Source organism: Melozone crissalis, unplaced genomic scaffold, assembly GCF_028551555.1.
Source record: "Melozone crissalis strain CALT ecotype California unplaced genomic scaffold, PUWL_Pcris_2 ptg000008l_1, whole genome shotgun sequence".
Taxonomy (NCBI): domain Eukaryota; kingdom Metazoa; phylum Chordata; class Aves; order Passeriformes; family Passerellidae; genus Melozone; species Melozone crissalis.
The window spans coordinates 12,794,671-12,811,244 of NW_026535786.1; the positions used below are offsets into that span (position 1 = coordinate 12,794,671).

Consider the following 16,574-nt stretch of genomic DNA (forward strand, 5'->3'; position numbering starts at 1 on the left):
TCTATCTTTTGAAAAGTAGTGGGCTTATACCTTTATTATACAAAATATTTTACAATTAAAAAAACATTTTCCCCAATAGAATCATATACAGATATTTATAATTAACAAGATTCAGTTACACACAAGATGGAGACTTTCGCACAAAGGAAAACAATGACAGATGAGCAAGAGAAAATTAAGACTTCACCCCTTTCCCCACCATATTTTGGGAGAGGTTACATTTCAGACTTTCATTCCTATCACCTTCTCTCAAGCCTGAACTCTGGGATCTCCCCTTACCCTGGCAGGGTAAGGGCCTCCACCCATGTCCCCAGCATCAGTACAATACGCTTGTCTTAAAAGGTTCAGGAAGAGACACTGAGAAAGTGGCATCTGGCTGTACCATGAGGTTACCAGTGGCCAGAAAAGGGCACTACTGCCCCAGTTTTCCCTAGCAACCCACATATACACACATGCAAGCACATACATGGGGAAGCATGCTCAAACCCCATAACTTTTCACCCTTTGGGGTGAAACAGCAGTCCCATCCCTCCAAAGCAGCCTGAACTTGAGATACGCCCTTGCAGGCAGTCTGCAGAACGGCTCTCACAGCCAAGCTGGGCACTACTGCAAATACAGTCTGGCAAGAGGGCAGGATGCTGCTGTCTTCCCCACTTTGATCATCTGTGAAGCAGCAGCGTCAGTCGTCATGGAGGTGATAATGTGAACCGCTCAGAAATGCTCAGGCCACAACAGACAGGCTGGGGAAGTTGCACACTTCACCAGGGGGGTACTTAAAAATAAACAGTGGCCAATGATCTGCCCTACCAGGGCAAAGATGAGTGTGAACCCTTGGGAACATTTTCTCCCTAAGAAAGGTCATTGCTGGGCTCGGCAACCGCTGCACTCGCAGGGGAGCCCATCCCAGAGTCACTGCTGGAGGCCAAATGCTTTCAGCAGTGTGGGCAGGTCACGGGCATCAGCTGCCCCATAGAGGTCACTCTGCCCCAGCATGGAGAGGGCCATGCGCAGGGTGCTCCAGATGTTGTCAGACATGGCTCCTTGCTGCCCCCGCGGACCTCGGCTCTTCTGCTGCATGTGCAAAGCCTCCAGGAAGTGCTCCACAGCCTCACTGCCAACAGGAGAACATTCACATGCTCAGTGGAAAAGATGAACCATCTCACACTCCCTTCCCCATTTGTTTCCGAAGCATTTCCCCTCCAAAACAGTTTCCTCCTCCTCCCAGATCCTACCCCACTCGAGAACCAGAGGTCCCCCCCGTTTTCCCCCTAAAAGAATCAGAAGTCCAGATGGCCTCTACTCCACCTGTAACTGCATGACACTTGGATCTCTGGGCAGAGTCCAAACACTTGCTCTGCTCTCCTATTGTAGGAATGTGCCCCCTATTGACAGAGTGACCAAATTATTCTTTGTCTGCTTGAAAGGAAAAAAGCCCAGAAGTTTCTCTCCTCAATTTGGTAAAAGGACATCTCATAGGATCTTTGGGACTTCACCTCAGACCTGGGGCTGCCAACTGGACAGCGGCCAAAAGGTCCTGCCTAGGTAATTCACTAGAAAAAGAACAAAGGAAATAATTGTTTTTGTGGAGTGTTTTAGCAAGAGCAAGAACCTATTGCCCCTGGCTCAGGTTTTTCTCTGAAAAAGCTTTGTTATTTTGCCTTTCATTAAAAATTTTTCTGTTTCCAACACTACCTCAGAAGCCATCCTGCTAATTTTATGCCATTGTGGGTAGCAGAGCTATCTCAGGCGTGACTGGTTCTCTGAGAGCTCATGAGACCTGGCTCAAGGAGAAACCTATCCCCCTGTACCAAGAGAAGGCTGCAGGCAGTGTGACCCTGCCCTCACAACCTAGGGCAGTCTGTGTCCCCCAGACACACAGGTCACAGCAGAGGTGCCCATCCTGTGCTCACCGGTGGGCCCCTAAGTTGATGCAGCTGATGCCCAGGTTGTAGCGAGAGCGGATATATCCCGGCTGGAGCTCCAGGGCCCGACGATACGCGGCCACTGCTTCCTCGCTCCGATTCCCATTGGCCAGGGTGGCACCCAGCTTGTTCCACAAAAGGTGGTCCTGGAGCAATGGGCACAGAGAAAGGGCTGAGATGAACTGGATCTCCTAAAGCTCCAAGACAACCAACCACTCCTTCCCCATATGTCTGTCATATTCCTCCACTCCAAATATGCACCTCTCGTACACGCAGCACCTCCACCCAAACCTTCACCCATAAACCTCCAAGTGCCTCCAGCACCCCTAGTCTGCCCCTCGGCACCTCCACCCAAACCTTCACCCATAAACCTCCAAGTGCCTCCAGCACCCCCAGTCTGCCCCTTTCTTACATTGGGGCGCACACTGAGGGCAGCACTGAAGCAATCCACAGCCTTCTCGTACTCGCCACTGAGGTTGAAAAGGACACCCAGGCCACACTGGACATCAGGATCCACAGTGGAGGGGTTGCTGCGCACAGCTGCTAAGAACAGCTCCTTCACCTCCATGAACAGCGAGCTGGAAAAGCACAGAACAGGATATTGGTGTGCTGTGGAGAGAGTCAGCCTCAGGCTGCTCGCTCTGCTCCTGCCTGGACCAGTCTGAGCCCAATCAGTAGCAATAACTCACTCAGAGAGCAGAGAACTCAGGACACGCTTGGAAGGCCCCAGGTTTGTCCCCGAGACACTCTCCTCGGGTTCCTTGTTCAGCAGGTGGGCATAGTCCGGTTTATGGCGCAGCCAGTCCCGCAGGGTCTCACACGCCTGCTTCTGCAGGGACTCATTGGTGAAGCTCACTGCTAAAGCCATAAGTGCTGTCAGGTTCCCAGGCTGCAGCTCCAGGCACCTGCAGGGCAAAGAAAGAGAAGTGAATGCAGCACTAAATCAGTGTAGGAGACAGCCAGACACAGGAGGTGAAACAATCAAGACACAGCATCCCGTGACAGCCATGTGGTCCTCGTGGCACTACACACCCAACAAGAAGCCACACTCAGCAGCTCTGCAGCAACACTCACTGTCTGAGAGCGCTGATCGCCAAAAGCTCCTGTTCATTCTCTGCTTGGGTGGTTCCCAGATATTGCCAGGCCTGGGGAAGACATAGATGTACAAAGTTAGACTTCCAAAGGAAAAAAATCAGTCAATAAGCCACTAACACACAGATTAAATCCAGTATATTATCCTGCACAGTTTTAGAGTGAGATCAAATAGACCAAAGTATACACATTAGCCACAGGTGTAAGTTCCTCTCAAAAGATAGACAGATGTCATGGCACATAAGTCCTCAAAGACAGTAAAATTGGCATTGTTATAGTGAACAGAAGTGAATGTCTACCTGGAAATCTATCATAAAGCAACTGTTGGTAGTTTTACACTTTTAGATCACAGAATCTCCACTTTTAACTTCTAACTGTGGTCAAACTGCAGAGGAAGGAGGAAAATGCAGATCTCCTATTTCCCAAGAACAAAATGGCATAGCAGCAGTGCTAATAATAAGGAGACCCCCGAGGCAGGCAGCTGTATGTACTTGTGCAGTGGTCCACTAGCAAGTAGTAACCTTGGAGAGTTGACTTTCAGACCTGAAAGTAGAAGCACTGTTAATTTTACTGAATTTCCAAACATCATGACACCAGTACATGAAAATGACTTCCACCTCCAAGCAGCTGATATAAGGAATATTTAACTAGGCACTAAATCCAAAGTATCTGTTCACTTTATGTTGATAGCCACACCCCTGGTCCAAAACAGGCTAGACAGCTGGGGACTGTCAGCATGATGTACCTGCTTTTTGAATGTAAGTCACAAAATGAGGTATCCACTGCCTCAAGGAAGGAAATTGCTTCATTAGCAAAGACACAGAAGCCCTGCAGAAGGCAATCTACACCCCCGAATCTCTCGTGCCTCACCATACATAGCTAGCTACAATTCAAGCAGAGCTGACCAGCAATAACTGCAGTGTTCTGCCAGCAGAAGAGCTGATGAGATTCAAGGTAAAGTTGTGACTTGGACCAAAGCAAACGTGGCATCTCCTTCAGAGCAATTGTTCATGTCTATTTGATCACTGTACCATTTGTGAAGTCTTGGCTTCTCCTGTACATTCTGCAGTCACAGTGGAAGAATTCAGAATGTTTTTAATACAGCTAGCCAGAATTGGCCCGAGATTCCTTCCCTGAAGAATTCAGAATGTTTCCAATGCAGCTAGTCAGAAATGGCCAAGATTTCTTCCCCTAAGGTTTCAATTACCTCTCCATCATGCTCAGCCTGCAGCCCACACTGTCTATGAGAAAAAAGCAACAGTTCTAGAAGGGTATTAACATCTTTTGACCACTTTAAAGCTAAAACAAAATCTTCAAACCTTCTGCTTACTTTTCACATATTACCAGTACCTTAGAAAGTTACATGGCCATTCTTAGAAGCCAAGAACCTCTGTTCCAAAATGTCACTCATATTTAAGTCTCAGGGTAATCAAATTACATATGTCCAGTCATATATAATTAGCAGGGCTTGAACAAGACATGCTGAAAATTTAACGGCCCTGGATCCTTGAGGCAGGCACTCCAGAAAGGCACCACATGAGTGTATTTGCATTCTTCCTGAGAATATCCATGTTCTCTACCGCTGGAAAAAGGCACACAGGCTATTCCATTTCTCAATTCATCCTGCAGAAGCTGAAGTGATTTATGGAAAAAAGTATTCACTTAACAAGGAGCTGGAACTCTGTCTTCAGAGTAAAAATCCTTCTTTGGCCCACAACTTGAATTAAGACTGTTGAAAACACCCAATCTTTTTGGGTCACATCTTTTCCTAGCACCTAGATGAAAGACTTAAGAGTCTAATGAGCTTCTCAGAATTAGATTTTAATACAGATACAGAAAGCATTGATCCACCATAAGCTCCTCCAAACTTACAATGCCAATAAAGACTTTCACAGAAGCAACTTGAGAGATGAGAACTCCTTGCCTTGGCTCCATGCACAGTCTCATGTGCTCCAAAGATTTTACACAGCTCTGGGCCAGATGACTTTGTGCTTCCTGTAACTAACCTTAAGTTGAAAACCTCCTCCCTCAGAAGCTCCCTGAGGATTCACACAGATCAGCTACAAGCCCAGGGCCTCAGAAAAATGAGGTGTTTTCATACACCCTGCACAAGTCCTAACACTGCAGGGACAGCTGTCCTGACAGCTCAGCCTGTTATCTCTGTGCCACTCACCTCCATATGATCTGGCTTCTGTTGCACTGCAGCCTCAAAGAGCAGCACAGCATTGGGGAGGTCACCTTGCTCCAAGCGCTTCCGACCCTCTTCAAATGCATCCGGGTGATCCCTCATGGGATTGTCTTCCTCAAACTGGTAACCCTGGCAGGACAGACAGGGTTCTAAAGCTAGGAGACAGGCTTAGGGAGAAGAGCACTCTCTACAGCACAGCACAGTCTAGGCTTGCTGCATCAGGAACACTCTAGACGCAGACCAGCCAGCACCTCATCCTCATTGCTAATTTGTAGCAGATCAGAGAACAAGGGTGGTTCCTCCTTCCTGTTCTGTGCTGCAAAAATCCCCCAAACCAAACCAGGAGTAAGTTGACAGAGAAACAAAAGTATTTAGTATGTATTTATAAGATACATACTAAAGTTAAGTATTTAGTATGTATTTATAAGATACATACTAAATTTATTTATAAGATACATACATTTAGTATGTATCTTATTACCTTGGAGGGGAATGGGGCCAAATGGGGGGCAGGGATGGGGCCAGGGGACACAACACTTGAACTCATTGCAAAGAATCCCTGTATTCACTGGTATTTGGTGCTGGACAAGAACCAGACAGCATTTGCAGACAAGCCCAAGTGAAAACAGTACTTAACCCGTAGATGATCTTGGACAAGGTTGTAAGTAAGTGACAGCAAAGCATCAGCGTGAGAACAAATCCCAGCAGCATTTGGAGTCTGTGGAGCTCAGAGCGAGGCAGATGCACTGCCAGTCTCCCCAGGGCAGCCCACCACAGTGCTAGGGCTGAGAGACCCTGTTCTCCCCTACCTTGTCGTATGATGAGGAGTTGAGGTCTTCATATTCAGAAAGCCAAGGGTGAGCCTCTGCATCTCTCTTGGCCATCTCCTCACATTCTGCCTGGAGTTTGTCCCAGAACTCCACATCTGACTGAAGGGAGAAAAAAGTGTGACTGGAGTACCTCAGCCATAAACTCACGTCTATAGACATGCCAGAGAACTCCCTCCTGGATGTTTCCAGCCCTCCTCAGAGCATGCAAAGGAGAGAGGTAACCCTACCATGGGCTCTCAGTTGGCACCCCAGCCCTCCTTCTCAGCCAGCTTTACCTCCACAGCAGCCTTTGCCTGCTCAAATTCCGTATCAAGAGTTGACATGCTCCCAGATCGCGCAAATTGATCCACCCAGGCATCGGATGCCCCCTGGGAGTTTGGAAACAGAAACACACCTTTCTTTTTAGAATTTGGCAACCTCAGGGCACATCCCAAAACAGCAGGAGGGTCTGTAGTGACCCTTCCTCCCCATCAGTAAGTACTGATGGCCTATGAAGTGGAAACGAATTCATCTGAATCTCCTCTTCCTCACAGATGCTGTGGGAGATGAGAAAACTCAAACTGTCCAGATACATTCCCATCTTCTGGCTAGACTCTGCTAAGAGCCCAACAGCCCCTCCCTTGTCTCCCTCAGCACTGCTGAGAGCTGGACTTGCCATTTTCCTTTGCTCCCAGACTGTGCACTGTGGCAAAATGCTTTCTTCCTTCAGAGCATACAGGCCTGGGGCTCCTACCTGCTGCTGCATAAACTCAGCTGCCCATTGCTCTGCCTGATCTTGGTCTCTGTGGGTCACCTGATTAGCTTCGATCGATACCCTCCCATCTCCGATCTGGCGGACAAACTTTAGGAACTGCGGCAGAGAAATGAAACAAGGGTGGAGCTGGGCAGATGCTGTGCCCACAAGCCCTCAGCCCATGCCCCCCTCCTTCACTAAGAGGGCTTCTCTCTGCAGAGCGAGCACAAAAGGCCCAGAAAGGTGGGAAGGACCAGACTTCACAAGAGTGGAGATGGATAACATCTAAAGTGGATTGTAGAGCTCAACTCCCAGGAATCAGGGAAGAAATGGAAACATGGGACAACAGGAGGCTTTACTCCTTCACTATCTTCAGCCATCTCAATTCCCCACACCCTTTATTCACAGTAATATAATTACTACTAATTACCTAATTACTAATTCACAGTAATAATTAATCTCAGCCCCAGTCAGATTTCTCACCTCAGTATTCTTGAGTTTCGGATCATCCACTTTGGAGAGGAAATCAGTAACAGTTTTCTTAAGATCATCCTCAGGTTGGTATTCCTCATACCTGTGTTCCAAGGCAGTAAAAGGGAAAGAGATAGTCTGATACCAGGCAATAGCAAACACTTTCACTAACAAGAGTCTACACAATGAGGCAGACAACAGTATTGAGGGATACAACCCCTCCTCAAAGATTCTGGGCTTCTCCTAAGTGATTCACTACCATTATCCATCCATAAACGTTCAAAATACTACTATGTTAGCTGTGCAGCGACTAACACAAACAACAGCAGAATTAAACAATTACAGAGTCAGCACAGTTCTGCAGAGCAGTCTGGATTCCTTGCCAAGCTCACATGCCATCAGACATTGCAAGTTTTAGCACTACCAGAATCAAGGTCATATATCCAGGAACAAAGAAAGTAGGTCATGCCCACTGAAGAGGAAAACAGTGCCTTGGAAAAGCATCAGCTCTGCAGAGGATCGAGGGCTTACAGCAATGACACAACTCAATATGTCTTGTCAGGCTTACAGCAGGATAGGACCACTTTGAGGTGGTATCACTACCTTCAGTCTTGGGGAAGGTTTTGGAACTGGTGACAGTAACTCAGGAATGTCCATTATTTGCAGAAAGTTATCAGAGAAGCCAAGAGTCAGGTGCAATGAGAGTCCAAATATACAAAATTTCTGTAAGGAAAGATCTTAGAAGCCCAAATTGCTCTTGTGTGTTTTGCTTCTTTAACTGAAAAACTTGATTGCACCCAACAGGTACCTACAAAGGGATGATCCATCTTTAACCTACCACAAAAAACCACATTAAAATAATATGCAGAAGGCTGAACCCATAAATATGTCAGGGATAGGCTGGAAGTGGTTTGTCAGATAGGAAGAATTACATGATGAAAGTTTACAACTAGTACAGTCTAGTAAAAAGCATCTGTTGCAGGAAAAAAGTTCCTGAACTCACTCCTGAAGTTACTTTAAGGAGCTTTGCATCAGGCATGAGATAATTTAGCCTACATGATCAATGTGTCTTCCTGGAACTAGAGAACAGAAAAGCTACACTCTTAAAAACTTCAGTTTGCAAACATTGTTTCTGCCTTTTTGTGACACCAAAGGCCTCAGAACACCAGTCTAAGTTAAATGACTCAAAGGCATTCAGGCCACAGCAGATATCTATCACCTTTCCAAGCTTCACCCACCCAAGTGCCTAGCAGCAACAGCTCGCCTTGAGAAGTCAGACTCACCATTTATCTGCCAAAGACTGATCTTCTGACTCCCCAAGCCACAGCTTCTCCTCTGACTGCTCTAGGTATTCTTCTGCCCACTTGGCAGGAGACACAGACAGTGGATCTGCAAAGGAAAAACAGGGAGAAAAATTAAGACAGGCAGACCAGCACACCTACGTTTATGCTTGCTTCCTCTAGCTTTGTTTACGCTGATTTAAAAATCAAGCCTTTGGTTCAGGCAGTGAATTAATACAGATGCCACTATGGTGATGATAAATGTGTAATTTTCTACTTTAATATCACAACTTATTAATCTGCTCCCTGTGGGATACTATGTAGGTCAAGAAAATTAGCAATACATTACAAGTCTCTGTCAAAAGCACAGCCTACAAGCACTAGGTTTTCATCAGAACTTTCTCAAAGACCTTTGTAACTCTAATTTATATTTTCAGAAATGTAAAGAGTGAAGGTCAAAGAGTGGACCTACTCAGCTTTCTACAGTGGCCACTCCTGGAAAATACTTGTTTCTTTTCCATAATTTCCAGATTAGGGCACGTGTGGTAACAGGATTCTATTCCAGAGCCAGATCTATACTCAACACAGGATGGCTTTTCAAATAAAGCTTAACCTTTGGTCCAGAAACACTCACTTTGCACATTTCCAGACTGTAACATCTCTCCACCTTCATACAACTGACACAAAATATTTGACCAAAGCACACTAAAGAGAATTTACCTTTGTAAATTTGCCTTTTAAGGCAAATTTAGCCTTAAAAGAGGGAATTAGAAGACACATAAGCAAGAAGCAGTACAAGGCCATTTCCAACTTGCATCAGTTAAATCATCACTTTTAAAAAAGCAGTTTGAACAGCACGCTTCTCCAAAATTCCCTAAGTAACCTAAGCTAACAGGAAAAGACCCTTGCATCTAAATAAAAGCTTCCACACCTCATTGTTCATAATTTGACTTAACCATAACACCATTCACAAAGCAGCTTTCCTATCCCCCATCCCATTAGGGCTGCTACAGGAAACACTGCCTGCTGGGCCCAAAGCAATACTCCACTTTCACATTCAGGAGCTCTTCACTTCCCACAGGCATGTGACTGGACATCACCTTGACAGTAACTCCAAAAAAGGACACCTCACCTGTCACTTCAGCAATGAACTCCTGTGACCAGTCAGCCTCATTGTAATCTGAAGAGGCATCACCAGCATTATCTGCTGCAGCCAAGAATTCCTGGGTCCAGTTTTCAGACAGCGCCAAGGCTGCCACACCTGGAGCTACATGAGAGGAAAAAAAACCAGAAGTAAGGACTGGAGCACTCAAAGGCATCATTTATGTGTTCTAGGCTAGCCCTAATCACCTCTGATCTTTCTCTTTGTTAGAATAAAATCACAGAAATATTTCACTTGGAAGGAGTCTCTGGAGGTTGTTAGAGTTCTCACAGCAGATTAACATAAAAGTTAGAGATGAGGTCGTTCAAGGCATTTATGAGGTAACTTCTGAATTTGTCCATGGCTGCCAATTCCCCAGCCTCCCTAGATACCTGTTCCAGTACTGAACTGCCTCCTCCAAGGGAAGAAATGTTTCCACACACCTAGTCAGTTCCCCTTTCCACAAATTGTGTCCATTACCCCTTGTCCTTCTCCTCACTATTGCTGTGAAGATCCTGACCATGGCTGCTGAAGATAGCAACAAAACACTCTACCCCCTGCCCCCCAGACTCCTCTTCCCCAGGTTAAAATGTCCAGGTCCCTCAGCCTTTCCTCTTACAACATGCATTCCTGTCCCTTGAGTACTTTATCGATCCCCAATGAACTTGTTCCAGCAGATCAGTGAACTGGGAAGCCCAAATCCAGAAACAATACTCCAGATACAATCTCAGAAAAGATCAATAGATAGGAACTACCCTTCTAGGAGCCTAGCCATAAACATCAAGATCTTTTCCAGCTCTCCACCTACTTCAGCTCCCCTCACCTCGCTGAGGGGCCTGTCGGAAGCTTGACTGTTCAATCTCTTGCATCTCAGCCAAGAGGTCATCCATCTTAAAGGTCTGGGGTGCACGGGACAGCAAAGGGGCATTCTGAGCTTGCAGAAACTCTCCAACCAGCTGCCAAAGACAGAGATGGATTGCAAACATTGCACAGAAGATGAACAGGCAGAGCCAGGGAGTGTGAGAAAAGGGCTTGTCAGAAAAAAATATTAGCATCAGGTAAGGGGTAAAATAACAAACAGTGAGGACGAGAAAAGCTTAAAGAAGATTAATCAAAAGCTACAAGGAGACCAATAAATCTGTTCTTACCTCATCTTCAGTGGCTACTCCCAATGGTTTGGATACCTGCAGGGAATAGTGGGCAATTGTGTCAACATTGATCCCCTGCCCCTCTCTACATAGACAGTGTGACCCAATTAGATTGTATCTTCCTCTTCCTTGAGCTTAGCCTGTCAACATTTTTCTTGCACTAGCTGCCAGCCAAGGGAGCAGCAACACATTGAGGGATCCTGTCCAACCCCCTCCCACTACTGTCTGGCTTAGGGCCTGTGACAGCAAGGTACACAGCTCACCACAGCCGCCAACATCCCCTGAGTGCCCACAAACGTGTCCTCACCCTACAGCCCTGCTTCGGGTGACCCCTGGGCCTTTTCCCCAAGAAACCACCACACGACACCGGCTGCACCGAGAGCCCCCAGAGCCAGCCCGGCGAGCAGCGCGATACTCACGGCCGCGGCTTCGGGCGTCCCGGGGGGCCAGGCCAGCGGGCCCTGCAGTCCTTCCTGCCGCAGGGCCTTGTCCTGGGTGAAGTGTCCCGCCAGCTTCATCAGGGGGTTGGAGCCCCCGCACTCCGGCTCCACCAGCTCCCTCATGGCCATGGCGCCGGGCACGGAGGGAGAGAGGCTCGGCGCCGAACCCGCCGCGCCTGCACCTGGCACCGGGGCGGCACAGAGAGCGGGTGAGCGCCGGGCGGAGCGACCGCCTGACCCCGACCCGGCTGCCACCCGCCAGCGCCGCCTCCCCCGCGGGCCCAGCCCGGCCCGGCAGAGCACGGACACTCGCCCGCCCGCCCGCCCGCCGGGACAGCAAGGCCGCGGCCCCCGGCCCGAGCTCCGACCCCGCGCCCCCGGCCGTGCCCGTCCCTCGTCCCCCGGCGCGCTCCGCCCGGCGCCGCCCGGAGGGGCCGCGGGGCTCCCCCGCCGCTCCGTACCTGGGGCCGCCGGGGCGCGCTGGGCTGGCGCGGCGGGGCGGGGCCAGCCTTAAAGGGACAGGCGCCAGAGCGCCTTAAAGGGCCTGAGCGCCAGGGTCACCCGGGTACCGCCCGCCCGGTGGGTGCCCCCGCCGCGCACCGCTCCCGCAGCTCCGGAGCCGGCTGCCGAGGGGTGTGCCCGTCTGTCGGCCGTGAAACGGTGTGTACATGTATATGGTGTGTTTTATATACATCGCATTGTATTTGCAAATATACATAAATACGTATATAAATGCATATATATGTAGTCAATATGTATGGTATGTGTGAAAAATGCAAATATACATAAACATATATATATATGCATCTATGTCTGCATAAATATATATATATATATAGTCAATGTGTATGGTATGTGTGGAAAATGCGTATTTTATGATTGGCTTTTTGCAAATATTGAAATTAATATTACATGTGTTATGTTAGAAAGTTATGCTGTATTAATTTTCTTAAGTAGCATGTTAAATATAGTTTTGGGCTATAACAAACTGTTAAAATAGAAACTATGCTATGTAAGATACTTTTTTTAAAGAAAGGACTCGCAGTGAGATAGCAGCCACAGGACACCTAAATCTTTCAGAGAAAACGAATTTATTGCTATCTTATCAGAAAAAACTAACTTCTTCCTGCCTCGCTCAGATTTGAAGACGCTGTTAGGATTAAGAGGAAGAAGTTGAGGATGACCAGACAGAATCCTGTGTTTGGATGGAATTTATGCATCATGTATGAGATGTATGAATATGCAACAGGCTGCTGTTTTGAAGTATTAATCCTCTGTTAACGGGTGTCCTTTTTCAGGCTTATGCTGCATAGAAGAAGGTACCGGACATCTGTAACTCTTTGTTTCTGTTGTCTCATATTGTCCTAATCCAAATTGTCCAAAATTTTTATTACTCTAATTATATTGCTATTTTTATAGCCAGTTTATTACTATTAAACTTTTAAAATTTTAAAAACAAGTGATTGGCATTTTTCACAGCATGTATGTATATATGTTTATGTACATACAAGAGATACATACGTGTATGCCCCATGCAAATCTCATTTTATTTGTGAATATACATAAATATATATGTTCATATATATATTCAACGAGATGTATATAGTACATATGCATAGATGAGCATATACTGTATCAGTATATGTCCATTTGTCCAGCTGATGGACAGATATTTTACTGTTTGTTCTGGGATCGCTAAAATGTTGCAGCTGGCAGCCACAGGTTGAGAGTGCACACATTTAGCTGAAAAGTATGTGATACCTTCAGATAAGCCATAGAAATGCCAACTCCTTCCCAGCCTTGATCCTCCTACATTCATGGTTCCAAAGGACAAGCCACCTGGAAAATCAGAGGTCATTTGTGTGTAGCCTCTAAAAGAATGGGAAAAGCACCAAGAGGGGGTTGCACAATGTGTGCTGGCTCCCATGACATTAAGTTGCTAGAAATAGATTGTTTTCAGACTCAAATCCCATCTTCTTCTGCTCAAAGGAATATGCTGCTCTGCAGGGTCCTCTCCAGATTTGTCAGGGTCACTTCATCTGTCCAAAATGTGACATCTGGTGCGGTTTTAGACACAATTCTTTGACAGTTAGTCTTCCTGCCTGCTCTCCTTACAGCTTTGAAATTCATATGGCATCTACAGCCAGTTCTGTGCTAGCAAGTAGTATGTGTGGCTCAACAGGAGCAGACTTCTTAAAGTTATAAGAACTGGGGCTGGAAATACAACATCCACACCAGACATGCTTGGGGAGCTTTACTCTGGACCATCTCTCCCCTGGCCCTGTGGAAGCACACCAATTAGTGGTTGATGTGCCCTCTGTGCAGCTTAGCAGCACCAAAAAGGAATTTCATTTGCACACCCAGGCTGTCCTGCAGGACAAACCCCAGCCCAGCAAAGAGGGATTACTGTAAGACTCATTTTGAAAGCACACTTCTGGCATCCTGGAAGGTTAAAATAAGACTCACCTGCTATTACCAAATACCAAATCCTGTGTATGCTCAGTGTGATCAGGGATTAGCAAGAGCACTTGAAGAGAAAGGCATGAAGAATGCTATGGGGCAGAATCCCAAAAAGCTTTCAAGAAGAAGAGAGGGGCAACGCTGCTCCTAAGGAAAACCAATAGACAGCACAAAGACATGGAGAAGGAGAGTGTAGGCACTGAGATAAGGCACTGACAGAAATCCAAAAACCATCACAGACTTGGCAAGGAGGAAGACATGAAGTAGTTTTGATTTGTAAATATTTGCAACAAGGTTTTGGGGTATGCCCATGACACCAGTCTGTGATACCAGCTTGGCCTTCTGGCTCAGGACAGGGACAGGGAAACACTGCTCTGTAAAAAATAGCCCCCACAGCCTTCCTTCTGAAAGGCTGGATGGCCCTTAATCCCTTAGAGTCCCAAAAGGCTTTGATGCAACTGGAAGGACAGGAAGTGGTGGTGGTGGCGGAGCATCCAGGACAACCACAGCTATGGCTGTTGATGGATAAGTATCCTGCTGAAGCCACAACTGTTTCTGCTTGCAGGCAGAAAGCAAAGGGTCTGATCTAAAAGTCAACAGGAAAAGAAGCACAGTCAATGCACCCCTGCAAGTGAAGTGAAAATAATTTGGCAGCAAGAACTGAAATATCAGGGGGCCCCAAAAACTCTTGGAGAGATGAGAAAGGCAAATAGTACAGTTCCTGAAAAGGCTATTCCAGGCTCTGCATCCTTCAGCTGTTCTCAATACCAATACTCTGCTGAAGGTCCTGGGCCTGATGGAAACCAGTGACAAATGGAGGTCTCTGTCTAACTATTCCCCATCCTAACTTCATGAAATTCATTATTTCTTTCCAAGTGCAAAACCTAGGACATGCTTTTATTAAGCGGTGTTCTACACTTTCAGGCTATTTCTCCCATTGATCAAGAACATTTGTATATGATTTTTTTCTACCAACTCCTTTGCAACCCCTCTCAGGTAAATGTTGTCTGCAGATTTTAATAGACAGAATTTTCTGGTCTACTGTATAAATTACTGGGAAAAAACCCCACACTGATAGCACACTGAAAACAGATCTCCGCAGGACTCCTTGATATGTTTTTCCAGACACACAGCATAACACCAAAAACTAATCTTAGAATTTTCCAATTGGCATCAGATGCTCCCAACAGTGATTTCAGTAGATCCAGTTTCCCATGTTTCCTAATGACTGTCAGATGACACAGAGTAAAAATCCTACTGAAATAAAAAATTTAATATCTATTGTTACTTCCTTGACCACAAGGACAAGTCTGCCATGAAAGATTGGTTTAACTTGATCTCTTCTATTTGCAAATGGAAAATGTGAGTTGTCTACATAATATTTATTTGTTCCAGTGTCACAGGGGAAGGCAGTAAAATGATGCTGGCTGGCCTGTAATTAATCAGATTTTCTTTTTTTTTTTTTTTTTGATGGCCAATATATTTGGCCTTTTCCAGTTTTCTGAACCTCTCCACTGCCTAGATAACTCAAAGATAATGGCCAGTGGGCCATTCTCCAGTTATCCAGTTCTCATCACAGCATGAAGTTCATCAGCCCTAATCAGTCTGAAAACCTTGACTTTGCTTAAGTGCTTAGAAATCTAGAATGACTTTTTCCCCACTTGCAACTGGTGGTATTTAAGATATTCACCTAGCCGCCACCACCACAGTGAAGACAAGTAAAAAATGCTTGGAGCTTCTAGGTATCTTTGGCCAGCTTCCAATTTCACTGACCAGAAAGCCAGTCTTTTTACTGGTCTTCCCCTCATTGCCCAGGCACTATGGATGAGCTGATAGTTCTGTTCTTTTCCACCACACATAAGGTACTCATTTCCTTTTCAAAGCATCCTTGTACTGAATTGGACTCAGTTGCCGTGTCTCCCTTAATTCCTTCTCCTCCAGATTAAAAGCTGCAATTTTTTTTCAATCCTTCTGCTTGAGTGGCCAAGGTAGTTATTCCCTTCTGTGGATTCACTTCCTACATTTGTCTCTGTTGTAGCAGCACTGTACCCAAACTGGACTCAGTCAGTCCTGTGTCATTCAGTGCTGTGAGTGAAGTCACAGCAGTACAGAGCTGTTCCAACAGCTCGTTTCATCTGACCCACAGGCTATCCTCCTAAACACTTGAACTGATCTGATGTGTGCCTTTGTGGCAACAGCATCATGTTGATGTACATTCTGCTTTTTTTAAGGAAGATGATATTCAACGAACTCTGATGCACTCTGAAACTGTGCATTTGAAAAAGCAACAGAGGATCTTTTGCACCTGAATATTCCCTGTCTTTCTCGCACTTATCCTCCGAACTTCAAAGTCATGGGTCTAATTTATTCAGAAGATTGGGAGGGTTTTGTAGAAAGCATTGGCCCATTTTTGTACAAACCCAAACATCCAAAGAAGCATCTTTCTGTATTTATATCACATTCTGTACTGCTGTGACTTCACTCACAGCACTGAATGACACAGGACTGACTGAGTGTCCAGTTTGGGTACACTGCTGCTACAACAGAGACAAATGTAGGAAGTGAATCTACAGAGAGGAATAACTCATGGGTCTCATGAGCGAGGACGAGCGTCAGGAACCACTTGGCTCTGCTCTTGGACCCATCACTTTACCGTGGTGAAAAAAATCAGTTTGCCTTGGCTGCCCTACGCGCAAAACAAAGACAAGTTTGTTTAAGTTTGAGGGTCGGTTTGGAGGCTTGGGGACGGTTGTTCGTTTGTTTTTAATGGAAGAGCCTTGAGTGGCAGGGCCAGAGGAGCTGTGTGAATGATCACCAGTACCTCTGCACCGAGCAGCCCTCGCTCCCCTCGCCGCGCCCCTCCCGCCCC

The 16,574-nt window shown here is 46.4% G+C and overlaps 1 protein-coding gene across 3 annotated transcripts; it reads right to left on the bottom strand.

The window, feature by feature from the left end:
* On the bottom strand, window positions 1-11,730 carry PEX5 (peroxisomal biogenesis factor 5). 3 transcript variants are annotated; one of them, XM_054269928.1, is made up of 16 exons: window positions 11,707-11,730; window positions 11,225-11,427; window positions 10,806-10,841; window positions 10,481-10,613; window positions 9,649-9,783; window positions 8,520-8,625; window positions 7,249-7,339; window positions 6,766-6,882; window positions 6,308-6,400; window positions 6,012-6,131; window positions 5,188-5,331; window positions 2,997-3,067; window positions 2,612-2,827; window positions 2,335-2,500; window positions 1,911-2,068; window positions 1-1,111 (listed from the first exon to the last, which is right to left on the bottom strand). In XM_054269928.1, exons 2-16 carry the CDS (start codon window positions 11,372-11,374, stop codon window positions 910-912), a joined length of 1,938 nt encoding a protein of 645 aa, XP_054125903.1. In that variant the 5' UTR covers window positions 11,375-11,427; window positions 11,707-11,730; the 3' UTR covers window positions 1-909. The 3 variants fall into 3 exon arrangements, with proteins under 3 accessions (XP_054125903.1, XP_054125905.1, XP_054125904.1); XM_054269930.1 differs by lacking the exons at window positions 6,766-6,882; window positions 11,707-11,730 and having other exon boundaries at window positions 11,225-11,492; XM_054269929.1 differs by lacking the exons at window positions 6,308-6,400; window positions 11,707-11,730 and having other exon boundaries at window positions 11,225-11,492.
* Window positions 11,731-16,574: the final 4,844 nt, after the last annotated feature.

Bases quoted from the DNA above. Each gene is read 5' to 3' on its own strand.
- PEX5 (XM_054269928.1), bottom strand. From the start codon at position 11,374: ATGGCCATGAGGGAGCTGGTGGAGCCGGAGTGCGGGGGCTCCAACCCC. The intron at 2,501-2,611 runs GTGAGTTATTGC...GTGCTTTTCCAG, and splicing joins CTGAGTTCTCTGCTCTCTGA to CTCGCTGTTCATGGAGGTGA. The intron at 1,112-1,910 runs GTGAGCACAGGA...TCCTGTTGGCAG, and splicing joins ATCAACTTAGGGGCCCACCG to TGAGGCTGTGGAGCACTTCC.